The 18,543-nt window shown below is 47.2% G+C and overlaps 1 protein-coding gene across 1 annotated transcript in view; it reads left to right on the plus strand.

Annotated features, from left to right (window-relative positions):
• T265_08073 (hypothetical protein) overlaps positions 1–17,724 on the plus strand; it is a gene marked incomplete at both ends in the record, with an annotated part of 41,343 nt that extends 23,619 nt beyond the window's left edge. The window contains 13 exons of the mRNA XM_009173768.1: positions 2,467–3,120; positions 4,598–5,206; positions 8,598–8,807; positions 10,015–10,268; positions 11,157–11,323; positions 11,918–12,057; positions 12,526–12,723; positions 12,807–12,952; positions 13,549–13,636; positions 14,738–14,893; positions 14,980–15,027; positions 16,128–16,214; positions 17,273–17,724. Coding sequence (XP_009172032.1) covers positions 2,467–3,120; positions 4,598–5,206; positions 8,598–8,807; positions 10,015–10,268; positions 11,157–11,323; positions 11,918–12,057; positions 12,526–12,723; positions 12,807–12,952; positions 13,549–13,636; positions 14,738–14,893; positions 14,980–15,027; positions 16,128–16,214; positions 17,273–17,302 — 2,787 coding nt within the window. The remainder of the gene's footprint in view (positions 1–2,466; positions 3,121–4,597; positions 5,207–8,597; positions 8,808–10,014; positions 10,269–11,156; positions 11,324–11,917; positions 12,058–12,525; positions 12,724–12,806; positions 12,953–13,548; positions 13,637–14,737; positions 14,894–14,979; positions 15,028–16,127; positions 16,215–17,272) is intronic.
• Positions 17,725–18,543: the final 819 nt, after the last annotated feature.

The following is an 18,543-nucleotide window of genomic DNA, read 5'->3' on the forward strand; positions in this document are numbered from 1 at the left end:
TTTGATGGGAAACCGTCGCCCCATAAAACGGTTTCCAACGCGCAGAGAGAATTCAACTAAACCATAGCTTCCTTTCACCACCTCCGCCTTGCTCAGATAGCAATAAATCCAGGTTCTCTGGTAGGTTTCTGACGGCGACGGCTGCGATGTGAACGGGCCATACTCGTCTGTCTAACCTTCCTTGATTTGCTCCAAGCATGCCTTGACAGATTGGACGAAACTAAGGGATGCATAGCGTCCTTATGTTCTGTCTGAAGCATCCGGGGAAGTTTGTTGAACCTCGGTTTTCTCTTATTTCCATGTCACACTTGTTAGACAGAATTTTATGGCCTTGCAGAGCACAAACCTCCCGACATCTCCATTCTCCCTGTCTAAGCTCAGGCAGTATCTCAGCCCTGATCCATTCTCCGGGTGGCATGGCAGCTAAGCAACAAAAGGACGTTACAGCTGAACGATTGTTACTCATTTATTGCATTCGAAGCCATCTATAGGCGGATTCGTTTTCACAGATCAGCTTGAACGACCAGATAATTCAAGCAACATCATCATCATCGACAGCATGACATCACTGTTCAACACTGATGCTTCACTGCCGTACAACCATGATTAATTTGAAAGCCTTATTGTAAAGAAAAGAGTAAAGGTGGACTGGGGAGGGAGGTGCCTACACCTCCAGACATTCACTCAGGCGATCTGGATAGAAACTGACAACAAGAACGCCACTGAAATCGGTTGGCAGCCATATCTTGTAGTGTCTCCAACCAGGCACAGTGAGGGTCAAGCGGTCCCCATCCTAGAAGGCGAGTAGCACCGACAGCACCCAAGCGTTTCGTGATCTCCTTCATACTCCTCTCCCAAGTCGAGGGTTGGCCACCTCTCTGTTTACGCCACTCTGAGTTGGGCATGGAAAACAGCACTCTCTTCGGCAACCGATGGCTAGGCATACGCTACACATGTCCCAACCAACGCAGCTTCTGGTGCTGGACACATTCTTCAATGGTAGTACCCGTTGCACGACTGAAAACGCGCTTTCTAACTGCCTCGTTACGGGTTCGCCGACACCAACCCACACGAGCTATGATTCTGAGACAACGGAGATAAATAGAGCCATTTCCTCCGACTATATTGTCGCCAACATTTCATTAGGTCGGATCTGTCTCGCGCGAGAATGCAATTCCAGCTAGTCCCACAATGAATTAATGAATGAATGAAAGTAAACGAATAATCGATGAACTGTCACCCTTTTTTGGTAGATTAGCTGCCATTTCGCCCTGTCCACGACTGTGACCTCAATATTACTGCCTTAGTCTTCGCGCATCCTATCTTGGATGTGCAACTTTCTATCCGACATATCATCCCAAATCTCAACCGATTTGGGCGATGGAAAAACGGGCATTTGATTGTGCAACAGTTGTGGGAAAATCCGACAACATCAACTGCAGCGGGTCTGCCATGTGCTACGCATGCCGAAACATCGTTGTTCTCCGTACCTCCTTCAGAATGACGGAAACCGCAAGGTGGACAATGTATGTCTTGGTCGGAGGGTTTTTTGGTGTTTTTGGTGTGGTTCAGCTTCCAGAATGGGGTCCCGTGACCCCCGTAGAGACCTTGGCTGAAGACATTGCAAGTGGCGCTTTTGCCGTCATCTTCCTTCCACCAGCAGGTCTCCGTGCCACTCGCTGTTTCTGTCTTATTTTCACTCTGAGGCCTTGAATGTAATCAGTAACGTTATAAGTAGTGTATTACGCCTGCAATTAGGTAAACTTTGTAATGGTAGGGCAGTGGAACCTCAATGTCAACGCTGTCTCGCCTGATGATGATGACTAGTACTGCTCTCTTCGAATGGACACCTTCAAATGGCCCCGAAACCTCTCTTCGATCGGTGGTTAGGGCGCTGATCTAGTGACCGGAAGGTTTGTGGTTCGAACCTGACCTCTGCCTCTCGACTTCACCTGTCTAGGCTTGGGCAAGCTGGCCCCTGGTGCTTCTTTCAGTTGGCACTCACAGGGTGCTACAGCTGGTTGCCTTAAGTTGATGCTGATGCGACGTCAAGAGGGGTTTATCACCGGAGCCTAGTACTGTGTCAGTCGTGCTTATGAGCTTAGGGAAGCTCTGTTGCGGCTCTCTCTTAAAAATCCAACCAGCAATTTGGGTAACCAGAAAGTGGAGGAGTTTGTGGGATAAGTCCGGTTCCTTCACACTTGTTGCCCCGCCCAAAAGGGTGTTGGTGTGTCTTTCCAGTGATCGACCACCAGAATGACGGGAGAAAAGTCTGGTGTACCTGATTAATGAATCTCCACCGCGTGGTTCGTACTAACCTGCCACTTTGAAGCTAAGCTGGTTGCCATTGGCTTTCTGCTTGCCGTTCAAGAAAGTTGGCTTTGGAATATTGGTTCTAGAAGCATTGTTCCTTGTGCGTTCGGCGAAACAATTTCCTAACCTTGGGTACTCATTCATTCATTCCAGTTTGACGCATTGCAAACTCAGTTCAACGATACAGTCGAACAAATAGACGGAAACGCCACTGCTCATGCGACCGCGGTTCTCAGATCTCGCCTTGAACGACTCAAGGCTTTGTCATCGTCAATTGATCTGGTTTTGTCGGACAATCTCTCGTTCGCCACGCGGGTCACTTCGGTAGAAAAATGTTTCGAAGACCTTCTGGCCCGGCTGTCACTTACCAGTCAGCCTGTGTGGTTGTCATGGGATGCGGTGGCCTATAAACCAATTGAGCGGCAGTTGGATGAATTGGAACAGACTTTCGACCGGTATGTTCTTCGTCTGGATGAGCAGAAACACTTGGCTGATGAAGAGGTTCAACGTCTATCGCTCGGACTATCCACAGCTCAAGAACATCTTCATCAGACGACCGGTTTGCTCAACAACGCCGAGAACAACACTTCATTGTGTATGGATAGAATTCAAAAGCTGCAGGACGAACTATTGTCCGAACAGGAACAGAGAGAGGAACTTAGGATCAAGCTCACCGAGGTCCAACTATCTCTGGAAGCGGTAAGGAAAGACCGTGAAGAAGGCATCGCCGCCATCCAACAACAGCTTGACACCTCCATTCAGGATCTGGCAACCGCGAGATCCACCCTGGTAGAAAGGGAGACTGAAGTGAGTTTGGTGTATTTTTCTCGGTTTGTGGTTTTTTGGAATACGGTACTCGCCCGTTCATATATTCTCTCCGTCCCTCTATGTCCATGGTGCTTAATAGTTTCATAGGCGCGACCACCATTCCAGTATGACCTGAGTAGCTCTCCTGATGAACTCGCGCGCAGGAGCAATAATGTCACGTGAGTTGTCCGAATTGAGCTGTCGGTGCAGTCTCATCTGCGCGTCCCACAATTCAGTACCAACTCGAACAAATAAAACCAATGAGGAGTAATTGTATCATTGGGGGCGAGGTGGCCCAAGTGGTTAGAGCGCGACGTTACTTACTGGAAGGTCCGTGGTTCGAACCCGACCTCTGCCGCATCTCGACTTCCCCTGTCTAGGCTTGGGCGACCTGGCAGTATCCCAGCCCTCGTGCCTCCTTTGGGTGGCGTGGCAGTTATGCACCGAAAGGGTGCTACAGCTGAACGAGTGTTGGTTAAGAGATATCGGATGGCAGACACGTTGCGCTAAATTATGCTCCACTTGTTTCTGGTTTTTACAAGTTTTTTACCCGTCGGTAGCCAGCCTGAGGTCAAAAGTAGACATTTCGCTGTGTCTCTGCACGTCGGTCTGATGTCAGCAGGTGATTCAAACAAGTTTCAAGTGTATCCGTGACTTTCTAGTGGTGTGCTCTCGGTTGACGGCCAGAACAACCCAGCAACTAATGAACGGTTGTCAGTTTTGAAACGATTGCACCCACACGTGAGTTGTCTATAGAGGTCGTTCCGATCCCGTTTACCGCTTCGAAAAAAATGTTCAGCTGTAGCACACTTTCGGTGCTTAGCTGTCATGTCAGCCGAAGGAAGCACGAAAGCTGCGATACTGCCGGGTTACCCAAGCCTAGACAGGAGAAGTCGAGATGCCGTGGCCAGTTTCGAACCACGGACCTTCCGGTCAGTAAATTTACGCTCTAACCACTGGGGCCATCTCGCTCCGACCCGGAGCTTACGTTATTCGGTGAAATTCCTCACAGCTATGATTACACACGCAAAACTCGCGGTAACATGGTTTTTAAAAAGACATCACAATACTATCGTAGATAGGCGCGGGGTTGTCTTAAGTTATCCGGGGTGAATCTAAACTGTTTCTCCATCAGCCTTGGTTCGAACGCCCACCGCGGGCCAACGCAAGCTGTGTTCGTACTACCGAATAAGAAGAGATCGCGCGATGGCCCGTCATTTCATTCTGGTATGCTGGTGCGCAGCTGTTGGAATGGCGAATGCCCACGGTCTACCTCACAGTTGAGCACTCTCCGTATCGAGCTCCTCATCTACTCCAATGGTAATTGAAAAAATTTCAAAGAAGATCCTTATGCGGAAGTTGTCCTTATATGGAGGTCGATTGGAGGATCAGTTCTATTCCAGTTCCCCTTCTCAGTTATGCTTTTTGAGAACAGGGCCCTTTCTCTCTCTCTCTCTCTCTCTCTCTCTCTCTCTAGTTGTCCAACTTAGCTGCCAGGACTGAGTCGCTGAACCGTCAACTGTTCGATGTTGAACGGACTTACACGGAAATGATCAAACAAACAATCGCCTCGCAGTCTCGTTGTCTTCGTACGCGAACGGACCGAGCTCGTGAATGGTTAACACGTAATAGGGATAAGTTCGACTCGAATGGACCTGACTACTCACTGACTACTCAGTTGGAATCAGTCTATCAGTTGGTAGTTGAATCGGACACTCTTGACTTTACCGAACCGAGTCTGGTTTCCGCGTTTCTCGAACGATTCGCCCAAGCTGACCAATGGCTAGTTGACCTCTCCAGTAAGGCCAACCAATTACAGTCCATTCGTCTTGAGGAATCGATCGAGTTGGAAACGTTGCGTGCTTCGGAACGTCAACTCGCCGACAAGTGTGTGATGCTTGAGCAACGGGGATTGGAGTTGCAAACAGAGCTGGAAAAGCTCGCGCAAGCGCACTCCGAACTGGCCGATTTGCAGAAGGCGGTCGCGGAGAAGAATGATGCTGTCTTGTTCATGACATCCGAGCTGGCGGAGTCCAGGAAGGAGCAAGATGTCCTGACTTCCGAATTGGCTTCAAAACAAACCGAGGTAAGAGTGTTTCTGGTTTATGAGTCACTTGATCGGTCACTTATAAGTCACTACTGAGTCACCGGTGAGTCACTTGATGAGTCACCTTCACGTTTTATTAGGAATAAACAGGTGAGTCCCGAGAATGCAAAATGACCGAACGGGCCTAAGTTTCCATCCTGAAGGATAGCGCCAATTTTCATTCTTCGAAACAGCTGGAAGTACCGAGCTAAGCCAATAAAACGTTAAAACGTCATAAAACGTCAAAAATCACGTTTCCGACGACCGTCTTCATCTGCGGCTGTATAAACCGCCAACTTGTCGTTATAGCTACCACAGTTCTGTTCACCTATCATCTTCGGCGATAGAAGCGGATTGCTACGCAGTGGAAGCGGTAGATACCATTGAAAGGAAGAAGGCCTTCGCTGCAGAATTATTTGTTGGAAAACGCCAACTGACCAATTACAGACTGTTGGACAGGAAAGCAAAATTCTCATATGCATCTTGTTTACAAAAACTGAATATCCATCTTCTTCTCGAACACATCTTCCTGTACTATTGCTCAAATCCAATCAAATGCGACTCCAGAAATTGCGCAACAGATCTCCCTTTTCAAGAGACGCAAAAGGAATCTACAAGAAGAAAACATACTACTCGCATGTCTCCCTCATCAGTAGTATCACCGTTATACCATAATCGGTACGTAAATCCAGGGTTGTCAGTGAACTTTTCTTTGGGGAGATTGGGAGGCAACTATGCGTTAGGTGCAACCGCTTGGATGCATGCACGCCACTGAGTGCGTGACTGAACCGTGTCTCTCTAATCGTATCTCTGATCGTTCCACCGCGCTGGCTTCAAACTTTCCACCTTAGTCCTCTTGTAAGGGCAACGATTCCGGAAGCCTTCCGCGATCTATAGAAATCGAGAAATCTCAGTAGACCCGAAGGTGCGTGGCTTGGTAAGTAGTTTGAAAACCTAATCGTTGGGATGTCATAAAAACGCCGTAGAAATCCAGAAACAACGGTGAATCGATTTGATCGGACACGAAACGTGTGCGCAAAATATGTCATGTGAATAGTCAGAAAGGCATTGGTATCGACGCAAGCCGATTCTTAAATTTACCAATACGAAAATCGGTAATAAAGGAATCGCACAGCACACACACAACTGCACTTTTGCAGCCAGAAACGGCGGAACCAAGTCTAACAAGACACAAAAACAGCTCAAGGGTGTTTCGTGCCTGCGGCTCTCGGTAACCGATCGGTCGTTTGTAACAGAACGTGCACCCTTACCGTACGCACAAGTGGTCCAAAGGTTCGCTCAAAACGTTCACCGAAATTCATTCAAAGGTCACGGGGTAATGAGCGATTGCAGATACAAATCGAATCTATGGAGCAGACTCAAAAGCACAGTGTCATGCAACAGGTAGGGGGCGGAGATGAACGATCGAAAGGGGGGATACTTGGCGTGTTGTTGTCACTTCTGTGCTAGTTACTGACTTGCTGTTCCTCCCAATATGATATACCAACGGGCACAATTGCTTGATAACCCCCTAACGGAGACTCATGAAGGCTCCACTTACATAACGCGAGACCTCAGTCTCCACACACTACCTTCAATCTATAAGTAACTCGTAGAAAGGATAATTTAACAAGATGAGTCGTCACTCGAGGAGGCAGTCAATTCGCGATCACGTGTAGTGATTGAAGGATTATTGGCGCCTTGCCCTGTCAAAGGGATAGCCAATCGCACTGCGGATCAGCTGCTTGTGACCGAGCGACCAAGTATTCAGCTACTAGCCGGGAGGTCGCGGGTTCGAGTCTCCCCACGAGAGTTCCGTGAGGTGCTGATGATTCCGAATGGGAATGAAACAGTTGTACAGTGCTTCTTAGCTTTTCAGCATAAATGGGCTGGCGTACTCATCCATTCGAGACCTGAAATTTGACAAGCAGATTTCAAACCCAAGATATAGTCATGGGTACTCTGTGATTACGCCGAATTGGTGAGCTTCACTAAGGGAAAGCAGTACGGATCTGTCCAAAGGGTCTTCTGTCAAGAGAAACCAAAGAAATCGTGCGCTTTTCGAGCAGTTAGCAGTGCGTATCTCACCTATCTTTCCGGGGGTTCCTTGCGGAACGAATGGGTGAGTTTTCGGCTGAAAAAGTTGTGACCTACAACACACAGAAAAGAAAAATTAACCTCAATATTTGTGATGTACTACTCACAAGGTTGCTGAAAATCCATCGACTGCCCACGACCGGTTTCGCCCTTCTTGGGGCTCATCAGGTAGGCGCCTGAGAACATCATAAACGAGAGATTCAGCTGGGTTCCAGGTGAGTCTCTCGAAAGAACCAAATTAGTTTGCAGATGAGTGTATATTCGCTAATCTCAATATTGTTTATCACAGGTTGACATTCGTCTAGATTGCTTATCGTTGGCGAGTAGAGCATCAGAAATGTTTTATGATTGGTCGAGGAACAGCCTGCAACGGCTATGACTGATCCGGAATCATGCAGACTGTGATTGGCTGTTAGACAGTTGGGGGCCAAGAACCAATGGGAGATAAGCCGGGCAAAATGGGATCATCTGATTGGTTTCATAGCCTGGTAGGTATGCGATTTCATCACAAGTTCTGATTCTCCAAATCAGTGCATGCGTTTGACCTCCCGTCAAGTTAACAAGCTCCGCCCATTATTGCATATCAAAATGCACGGTAGCTCTGCACATCCCTTCATGAAGACAAATAAAATTATTAAGATTATTATCATTAGACACAGAGTGTTCCACAAGGTCGTGCTAGGATATCCGTGAGGAGGCGAGAAGCGTCGAGTCAAAGATGCTCGACTCGGATTGGTTGGCATTCTGGCCAATCAGAACACGCCTTCGTTTGGTCCGTGTCCTGCACGTGACACATCCGTCCGATTTGAGTTCACTCGGGCAATCTACATCCACACCACTAGTCGATGGCCCTTCTTCACCGATAACCTCAAATATAGCACATCTAAAACCAGTCGCCAATTCTACGCTTTCTATTTCTGTCACGTGAGAATACCTGATGATCGCTTTGACGTGAATCGTAACTCACTTTAAATTCTAGGTCGAAACCTAATTCCGATGCGCCCAGCGTGCGCTGGTGGAGTAGTGGTAACACGCTCGTCTGGCGTGTCATATGTCCAGGGGTTCAAACCCCAGCACGACGAAGGGTGTACATTGCTGATGGGCTCCAATAAGAGTGAAACTCGAGTCCAGTGCCTCCCATCCCCCGGTATGGACTTACCCGAATGATTGTTCCAGGGCAGGAGGACGATTGCTCAAACGAGACATTCTATTTTGTCTCTTCGATGGCTTTTTGTGTCAGTTCACCTCCTCTCTCCACGAAGTTCCTTCATTTCCTTTCCCCAATTTGATCCAGATGGACCAGCTTACAACAGAGCTATCCACATGGAAGACTCAGTTCTCAAACCTCCAGCAACAGTTGGATCAGACGACGGGACAGTGCGCCGAGCTTCAAGAGAAACTGATCGAAACAAGAAAAATTGCTGAAGAAGAGAAGCATGCAGTTCAACAATCTCTCGAAGTTTCAGCATCCGTCAAAGAAGGTCAACTCAAGCAGCAGCTGAAGGTCAGTTCTTTTCGGTTGGTCAGACCACGTTCTGTTTGACATTAGCCCTCCCTAATCCGTTTTTTCCGGTTTGTATCTCTTAATATTTGCTTATTGATCGATATCCGATCACGCAATCGTGTGGGTACATCATTGTAGCCATCGTTAAAACGAGTTTGCTCTCCCAACCACAAAGAACGATCAACACAGTCTCAGGCATGGAAATGCACTGAAATTTTGACAGAACGATTGATATGGTTAGTCCGATGCCTCGAACGACGTTCCCTCTCCACTGGATGGCGAACATATTTAGCCTTCTCCCCGATCGTTCTGCTGATCGTCAGCTTTAAACACCCTTTCGGTGCTCAGCTGCCATGCCACCCGAAGGTTGCACGAAGGCTGGGATACTGCAAAGTTGTTCAAGCCTAGACAGGGGAAGTCGAGGAGCAGAGATCGGGTTTTAAGCCACTAACCTTCCGGTCAGTAAGTTCGTGCTTTAACCCGTTGAGCCACCTAGCTTGTCGGATCACAGAGGCATTGGAGGACCACCACGTCTAGGTGGCGACTTTTTTGACAAAAAGGTTAGCCCTTTTTCCCATAATCTATTCGAGCGAACGTTTTTTGGCGAAGAATCCACGTCTGTCGTCCTTTCAAGACGTTCTGTATGAGTTTTGGAAAAGTGCTTGAACATCACATTTCCACGGTTGTTATCCTGAACCGAATGAACAGGGACTGGACGGTTTAAACTCCGCAGAAAACCTTGTTTACCCCTGTGTTTGAGAAAGGTGAAGCTGTGTTCCCTAGTTGACGCCTTGACGCATAGTCTACAGTATGCAGAGTATGTGAAGACCCCAGCGGTACACATGGAGTCTACAGCATGAACAAGCAGACGTGTCAGCCATTGGTGTGTCTGTCTAACGAAATTATATGACCAGCTCAGAGATTGGGCACTTGTACCGGTTGGTTCGTTTCAACCGACAGAAACAAGTTTTTGTAGGGTCCATCTGGTTGTGTAAGATTCCTAAGGGTGCCTGAAGACTGTCCGTGTTGGATACCGAAACCCATCCGTTGGATTATTCAGTTGGACCTCATCATGGGTTATCCAGTATGACCAAGGGCTAAAGTTCGGTAAAACACAAATTCTCAGTTGTATGAGTCCATTCTTCTCTTGCTGTAAGAGTTTGTGGCCACAATAAGAGACGTGCCTGTGCTGTGTTTCTCTTTTCAGGAGCTCAAGACCCGTCTGAAACAAGTGTTACAGGAATCCGAAACTCTGAGAAAGAGCAACGTGTCATTCGTTAATCGTGAGAATGAAATGAACTCCCTGCTCAAGGAATTAGAGGCCCAGCTCGCTGTTGAGCGCCATGAATGTGAGAATCTACGTAATCGTATCACGCAGTTGATGGATCAGCTGGAAGCCGTCCCTGTGGAACACGAAGTTACGGTCGAACCTCAATCACTGGTCATGTCTTCTGCAAAACCGTAAGTTTTAGAGCGTTACTCTCTTTTGAAGCTTCATCCCACTGCCTATTGGCTAGATGGCGCAACCTACCAATCGGAAAAAATCACGTGACTTATGAAGTATTTTTTATTGAGGATTTTCTGCAGGCCGTGCTATGCTTTTGTTTAGACCAATCTGGTTTCGCTTTTTTGTTGTATGGTCACTGAAAACCGGAAAAATTTAACACATGAATAATGTCGTTCCGGATCAGTTGGCGATTTAACGGTTACCAACCTCGGTTGCTAAGCCATTTCTGTCATTCAGCCAAAGTTGGTCAACTTGGTTAGCAAAACAATTGTCTTCAGGCCAGCCGTCCCTAATAACCGAACATCGCATCATTTGGACGGATGTGTCACGTGCAGGATGCGGACCAAACAAAGACAAGCTCGGATTGGTCAGAGTGCCAGCCAATCAGGATCGAGCATTTTTAACTCAACGCTTCCCGTCTCCCCACGGAGATTCTGGTATGACCTTGTGGAACACCCTGTGACTACCCTATAAATAATAATAATAGTAATAATTTTCCCTTGTCTTCATAAAGGGCTGTCTAGAGATACTGTACCTTTTGATATACCATGGTGGATGGAGCAGGAAACCCAGGGACCGATACAGAGTTGCGAGACCGTTCAGCAAGTCCCAACAACAATGCAATGCATGGTGAACCCACGACGTCGCGCTTTTGCGATTGTGTCTACACTACTCACAAATCACCCAAGTAGTCTGTTGTGACCGCCCAACCGACTGATTCCTATTCTCAGAGTTCTCTCTGTGCTTATAGTTTCCTGGACATTGTTCTTCATGCGTACAGCTTATCACGATCAATTACTTTCTGCAATGTCCCTTCTCGACTTTCTTCCGGACCTCTCTAGGACCGCACACAACAACCCTTTGGCCGACTTCCAAGAGGACTGGCAGCATGCGACCGAATTGCTGAAGGCCGAGCATGCTGCACATATTCAGGAAATGCAGTGCGACTTGAGTCAGCAGTTGCGTGCACGTGAGGAAGAGTTACGTGCCGAATTTCATAAAACGTTGGGTGAGTTTTCATTCTGCCGTTCATGGCCAAACGCTTTTCCACGCATCTGTACTGGTTAGGCTGATGACAGAGTAAAAAAAATCGTTCAGCTGTAGCACCCTTTCGGTGCCTAGCTGCCATGCCACCCGAAGGTCGCACGAGAGCTGGGATACTGCCAGGTTGCTGTAGCCTTGACAGGGGAAGTCGAGAGGCAGAGGTCGGTCTCGAACCACGGACCTTCCGGTCAGTAAATTCGCGCTCTAACCACTTGGCCCATCTCGCTGATGACAGAGTATGTTCCGGTTAGTGTGAATTCCTTAGCTTCTTGGCGCTATGGCCTTAGTCCACTCCCTGCCAGTGTTGATCGATCGTTTGCAGCCTAAAGGATGAGTAGCTCTGCCATCTTGATACTCAATCCTAGTCTAAATTGAAATTCTTCATCGTACTCGTTGACCGATCTTGCAAAAGGCTCGTCAGGCCTTCGTGTAGCTCGGTGATCTAGAATTTTCAGGTCAGGCTGCTTTGCGGTTTCAATTTAACTGCTTAAGTGGCATCCATGAGGGCTTTCGTCAGCTTTTCTCGTTTTCTTCCCCTCTGCTTTCCTATCCAACACAGATCTGGCCCGAACAACGGAAGCCCAGCTACGTCAGTCGCATCAGTCCGAGATGGATGCGATGCATCTTCGTCTAAGCGAACTGGTCAACCAAAACCACTCCCTCCAGACCAACTTGGATAAATTACAAGCGGAATTTGTGGTGAGTCTTTTTTCGAGTGAGGGAGACATCCCCAATCGAGCTTGGCAGCACTGGAACATATGTTGTCATAAAAAATGTCGTTCAGTTGTAGCACGCTTTCGGTGCGCAACTGCCATGCCACCCGAAGGTTGCACGAAGGCTGGGATACTGCAAAGTTGTTCAAGCGTAGACGGGGAAGTCGAGAGGCAGAGGTCGGGTTCAAACCACGGACCTTCCGGTCAGTAAATTCGCGCCCTAACCACTTGGGTCATCTCACCCCCAATGTTGTCATAACTGCAGTGGCACTCAGCCCCTCATGGCACCGGGTACGGTGCTTAAACACGAACCGCGCATAGCTGCGTTTTCGAATCTCCCACAGAGATTTATAGGGTACATACTACTTGTGGATGCATCAGACCAGCAACGTGAAATCTAGATCCTTTTTTACAAAATTCTACTCAGAAACATTGTGTTTGATTTTTTTGGCAGACCTTGGAGCAAGAAAGTAAAATGCGCTCTTTGGAGATTCCTGCACCGCAGCCTGCCGAGCAGAGTGATGAATTGGAACATCTTCGAACCCAGGTTGCAGAGCTGCAAACCCAGCTGTCGCAGTTGGACCAATCGACTGTGCACGATCCCTCCTACCAAAGAACCGGTTCCCCGTCTCAGACCTCGAGAACCAATGGTGTAAGTTGGGTTTGTATCACTAATCCTCCCTGTTCCTCGTATTCCTTCCTTACCACTCAACTCATCTCACTGTCACCTTGTAGCTCCAATCGATTTCCACCCGTGGAACCGAACCCTGGTCCTCGTCCGCTGAGTACGATCCGTTGGACCCCGTACAGCTGGCCAAACCATCTGATTGGGTCGAGCAGCTGCGTAGTGAGATCATGCGAGCGGATTCGATTGATTCGGTGTAAGTTCTTTGGGTACTGAAGCCTCATTCACTGTGCACTTTGTACTGTCTCGATTTTGTTGGCGCGTTGTGCCCCACAGTCGACGGTTTCCTTTCAGAAACGGTAGAACACATTGGAAGGTCACCAACTTCCTGCTGGATTGAGGAGGCGCACAACGAACGAGCGAGTTTATAAAGACAGGTGGGAGGACCAGGAAACCGGTTCATTTTTCTGCAATTGGGTGTTGAACGGACCGACTAAAGTATCGGACTGCTAGGTAACAGCTTCGACAAAAAATTGACCGTGTAGCCACCCTCAGTTTCCTTGGAGTTTCCTCTACAGTCTGTTCTGTTTAGTTCTTTACGTTGTAGATACATTGATACTAATAATTTTTGTTATTATATGGTAGTAATAACGATAATTTAGCTGTAACAGACACCCTATCGGTGTCTAGCGGTCACCCGAAGGAAGCACGAGGGCCAAGCCTAGACAGGAGCAGTCGAGATGCCCGGGGTCGGGTTCGAACCACTCACACACACACACACATTTCTGGTAGCTTGAACCAGCGTTCGTCGAACACCGATCTATTTTGTCTGTCGTTTCAATCCTATTGTAGACATCCCGCTGTTCGCACGGGTCATTTTGTCCACACGGTTTCGGCGCAGGACTATGAGGCACTGCAACTACACAACGCGGACCTTCAAGTAAGTTGAATACTTTTCACTGTGTTCGTTTCTGACAGGGCGACGGGCAGACGTAATACACTACTCGACACTACACTACATTCCTCGACAGCCTACGACTGGTTTTTATCCTTCTTCGGGCTCATTAGGTAGGCGCGCAGTCCCCGAGTTTCCGTCAACCTTGTGTTCTATTTGAAACCAAATTGCACGAAGTTAGCGAAATACACTCATTTGCAAACAAATTTGGTTTTGCGATAGACTCACCTGGAACCGAGCTAAATCTCTCGTTTGTGATGTTTCCAGGCAACTGAATGTACTGAACCAGGTCACTTCATGTTTCAGTCGCTACGATATTCGAGATATTGCGATACATGTATAGACGTGATACACTACTCATAAGGTTACTAACAATCCTTCGACAGCCCACGACCGGTTTCTCCCTTCTTGAGGCTAATCAGGTAGGCGCAGTCCCCGAGCTTCCGTCAATTTCATGTTCTACTTGAATCATCATAAACGAGAGATTCATCTGGGTTCCAGGTGAGTCCCTCGCAAAGCCAAATTTGTTTGCAACTGGGTGTATCTCGCTAACTTCGTGAAGTGTGGTTGGACTGCGTCTCTATTGCCTTAAAGCACATATCGTATATTTGCCCAAATATGGGTGCGTTTGCCAACACTCCCCGGTAAAAGTACCAAATGCAGAAAGGCTTTCGAGAGAATCAACACATAGGAATGTCCACTCCGTACCGCAAGATCTATCTGGTTTCCCCTGCAACCTCTTCGTTCCTTAGTTTTCTCAAGCTTCTTTTTCAGAAGGACTGAGCCGGACAAATCTGGTTAAGTATCGGAATTGCACGAGTTAGGCAGCTCTGAATCGGGCTTTTTCCAGAAAATGCAGGTTAAGAACGGTGTTCTTTTGTCATCGGCTGGCAGGCAAACAGGATCACTTCTGGGGGGTTCGCAAATCAGGACCTCGCTAGCAGGGACCCCCTGTTTGAGTGGCTTGTGTTCAGCAACGACCCGACTATTCCCATGCGTTGGGCACGACAGTTGTGGGCAGTGGCGAAATTCCGCATAAATTCTTTTGGTTCTCCTTTGATATCTGTTCTCTCCGTCTCTCGTTAGAATCAACTGCATCAGTTGGCTGCCGACTTTGAAGCTCTCCGTGCTCGGTGTTCCTCATGCAACGGTTCCTTGGAACACGGCTCACTGACCATCCCTCCCTACAGTCCTGTCCTTAGTCCTTCAGTGGGAGGCATACACGAACTGGTTGAATATGAGGTAAGTGTTTGGAACTATCTACCTGTGTGAATTCAGTCTATCTGGATGGCCTTCAGACAACACTGTTTATATTCGTTTCCTTGTAGTATTTGAGAAACGTGCTATTCGAATACATGACTGGTCGTGAAACAGCGGTAAGCGATCTCTCCCATGTCGGATCTCAACCTACTTTCATCCAGTCGCTCATTTCTTTTTGTTACTATATTTATTTGGTTTCTAAAGAATTGTGTATGAAATGCCTAACCCCATGGGCCTATCTGTTTTCGTGTAACTTTCATGTGAAGTTTTCTGTACTGTTTATTCAAATGAGGGCTTTCCTGCAGCCTATGGAGATTTGAGATCACGCCGTTTCTCATTTCAGCTTCTGTTGTTCTCTTTCACACACTGGTTTGCCTCAATGCTCACCAGCCAATCAAAATCCCGGTGGAAAGGTCATGTGGCCGAACTACCCATGTATGATTGGTTCACGTAATGAGCCAATAGGAGTGAACCGAATCCAACCGACGATATATATGCTGTGCTTCGCTTGCTTGCCTAGGTAGAATAAGGGTAAAATACCAGTAGTAATAATTTCTAATAGTGGTAATTAGTAATGAGAACAATGATTAGTAATAATAATAGTGCACTCTGTCAGGGAAATAGCAAAACCGTTTTGTGTGGGTGCTAGCGACACAATTTGTATGGACTTAGTAAGTGAGTTTTGGTTGCCTAGTATTCTCGGTACGAAGAGCTTCAGAGAAAGTATGAGAATGGTGAGACTCAATCATATGTATGGAGATTTGACTATGCGTGGATCTCATAACTTTGTGTGTTTGGGGGCTCGAAAAATCTCGGTGGTTAAGAGCCTGTCCCTATCCGGCGAATGAAAATAGCTCTTCGGAAACTAGGATCTTTTCGAGGTTGCTACCTCGTAATTAAAAACGTTTGCGACAGGACAAAAAGACGATTGTTTAAACGAGAATCATGTTGTGTGTATTCTACAAAATCCTGCCACCACAAACACCTGCCCAATACTTTTTTCCGCGTCTCCTTCGTGTGGGTGATTTTTCAAGTTCAAAAAACATCTCGAATCGGAAAACCGTGCTTACTGCTGTCTAAGCTATTGCTCTAATGGTCCGGGGTTCGAACCCAGTCCTACCTCTTCAAGTACATCTATCTAACACTGCGTGCACTTGTCGTAGTTAGTTTCTTGTGAATGATTTACTGACCAATACTCATTCTTGTTTCCATGTAGACTCTTGCCAAAGTGTTGTGTTCCATTTTGCGTTTCAACGCGGAACAAACCAAGCGAGTGCTACAGTACGAAGATGACAAATCACGCGTAAGTTTTGCGTCATCAAACCTGGCTACCAACTGTTCGGTTCAATTTCCTCAGTTGATTCACCCCTGAATAAACTCGCTTGACGGTTACACGAACGTTTGACCGATTCTCTTCATGTGAAACGCGTTTTATAGTTTTTTTTACTCTGCACCAACCCGTTGATGCTGATGATTCTTCTGCGAAGCACAGAATCAAGCAAAGTTGGAGATCAGTCTAGCGGATGTTAGAATCCGATGTTTCGGATGCCGTCGGCGTCCCTTTTCACGAATACGGGCCAGTTACAAAGCCGTTTATGCCCGCCATCCATTCCTCTAATTTTTGTTTTACTGCGGTCAATTTTTACTCACGTGTCGTATCTAACTAACGGTTGACCTCAAGAACACGCCAATCTGAAGACGTGATGGTTGACTCAAATAACGTTGCAAGTGGCCTAAATTCAATCAATTGAAAAATCCTCGGGAATGGTTATCCAGGACACCTGCTACGTTGGTTTGTAACACACTGTCCAGTTGCGTTTTGTTCTGACATAGTCCGAGCCGAGGTAGGTCACAAACTGAAGCTTGGCAACGATCGAATTACATTTTCAAAAAAATTGTGAAAGCTTTAGAATATTGACACCGTATTCGATGCGGATAAATTCGGATAAATTGTACGCTGACTGTGCCATCGGAGTAGGCTGATTAGTAGCGGGTGGAAAGACAAACCGCAATAGTCGGTTTCCCACAGTTAGTCAGTCAAAATTATGAGGTCATTTTTCACTACTGTCAAATACAGAGTAGTAAGTTAAATAAATGTTACTCCCGACCCCGTCTTTATCAAGAAGCCCTGACGGTGAGTGAAACTTTAACTTCAACCAATCACTGTACGTCATCGGCTTTTTTGAGTTGCCAATGGAAGGTGTGCATGTTTTGTATCGATTGAGTGTTTTTTTAACCGCATGTCTTTTGCCGCTACTCTATGAAGCACGCGATTGATTGTCAAATTGCGTTGCCAAGCGATCTCCAACACACAGACGTGCTTCTGGTTTTCATAACCCACTGTTTCTCACCTGTTTTCAGAGCTGGTTCATTCAAACCAAGATCGAATAACGCTGTTGGTATACAACTGGATGAAACTTCTCACTGCCACACCGTTCTAAAACCTGGTGACTTTCACTCACTCCCACCCCGTGACCTATAGGAATCACTCACGTTGGTTTGTTTCCCTGCCCCCCCTCGTTATCTGATCTTCCCAAATCGTTAATGGCTGTGTGTCATCACTGCAAATCCTGGGACATGAGTGTTCTAATTTTTTTCTCTCACGCTGTCCAAACGTTTGTTTGTCTGTTTCGTAGTCCCCATTGTAACTACTTAATTATTTGATGGGATGCCTTCCTTATTGGTTATTTTTTACCAGTTCGTGGATTCTTAATCGTCCTCCTGTCTTCTTGCCTGTCTGTCTTCATCCATTATATGATTTGACAGAGTGTACATTCTTGTGATCGGACCTAACTTGCGCTTTTGCACTTGCCTGAGCTTTTTTTTGCTGACCAATCGGTATTTTCATTTACGCGCGCGCACACACACACACACAGGGCATGTGTGATTCAACTTGCACGGATGTGCGAGTACCCCATGCTTTATCGCACAATTATTCGATGACAAAAGCGCTGGAACGTGTAACGAATGAGGGTACCAAACATTTTCGAGAAGGAATTTAATCCTGTACGTGTTGTCATCATCGTCGGCAGCATGACATCAGTGTTCAACACCGATGCTACACTGCCTTATTGTAAAGAAAAGAGTAAAGGTGGACGGGGAAGGGACTTAGTGCTAGATTACCACAATCATTCCGAGGTGCCTACACCTCCAGACATTCACTCAGGCGATCTAGATAGAAACTGACTACAAGAACGCCGCTGACATCGGTTGGCAGCTATATCTTGTAGTGTCTCCAACCAGGCACAGTGAGGATCAAGCGGTCCCCACCCTGGAAGGCGAGTAGCACCGACAGCACCCAAGCGTTTCGTGATCTCCTTCGTACTCCTCTGCCAAGTCAAGGATTGGCCACCTCTCTGTTTACGCCACTCCTAATTGGGCATGGAAAACAGCATTCTCTTCGGCAAACGATGGTTCGTCATACGTAACACATGTCCCAACCAACGCAGCTTCTGGTGCTGGACACATTCTTCAATGGAAGTACCCGTTACACAACCGAAAACACGCTCTTCAACTGCCTCGTTACGGATTCGCCGACACCAACCCACACGAGCTATGGTTCTGAGACAACGATTGTCGAACACCTAAAGACGTCTCAGTTCCGCTGCTCGAATAGACCAAGTCTCACAGCC

Source organism: Opisthorchis viverrini, assembly GCF_000715545.1.
Source record: "Opisthorchis viverrini unplaced genomic scaffold opera_v5_201, whole genome shotgun sequence".
NCBI lineage: Eukaryota > Metazoa > Platyhelminthes > Trematoda > Opisthorchiida > Opisthorchiidae > Opisthorchis > Opisthorchis viverrini.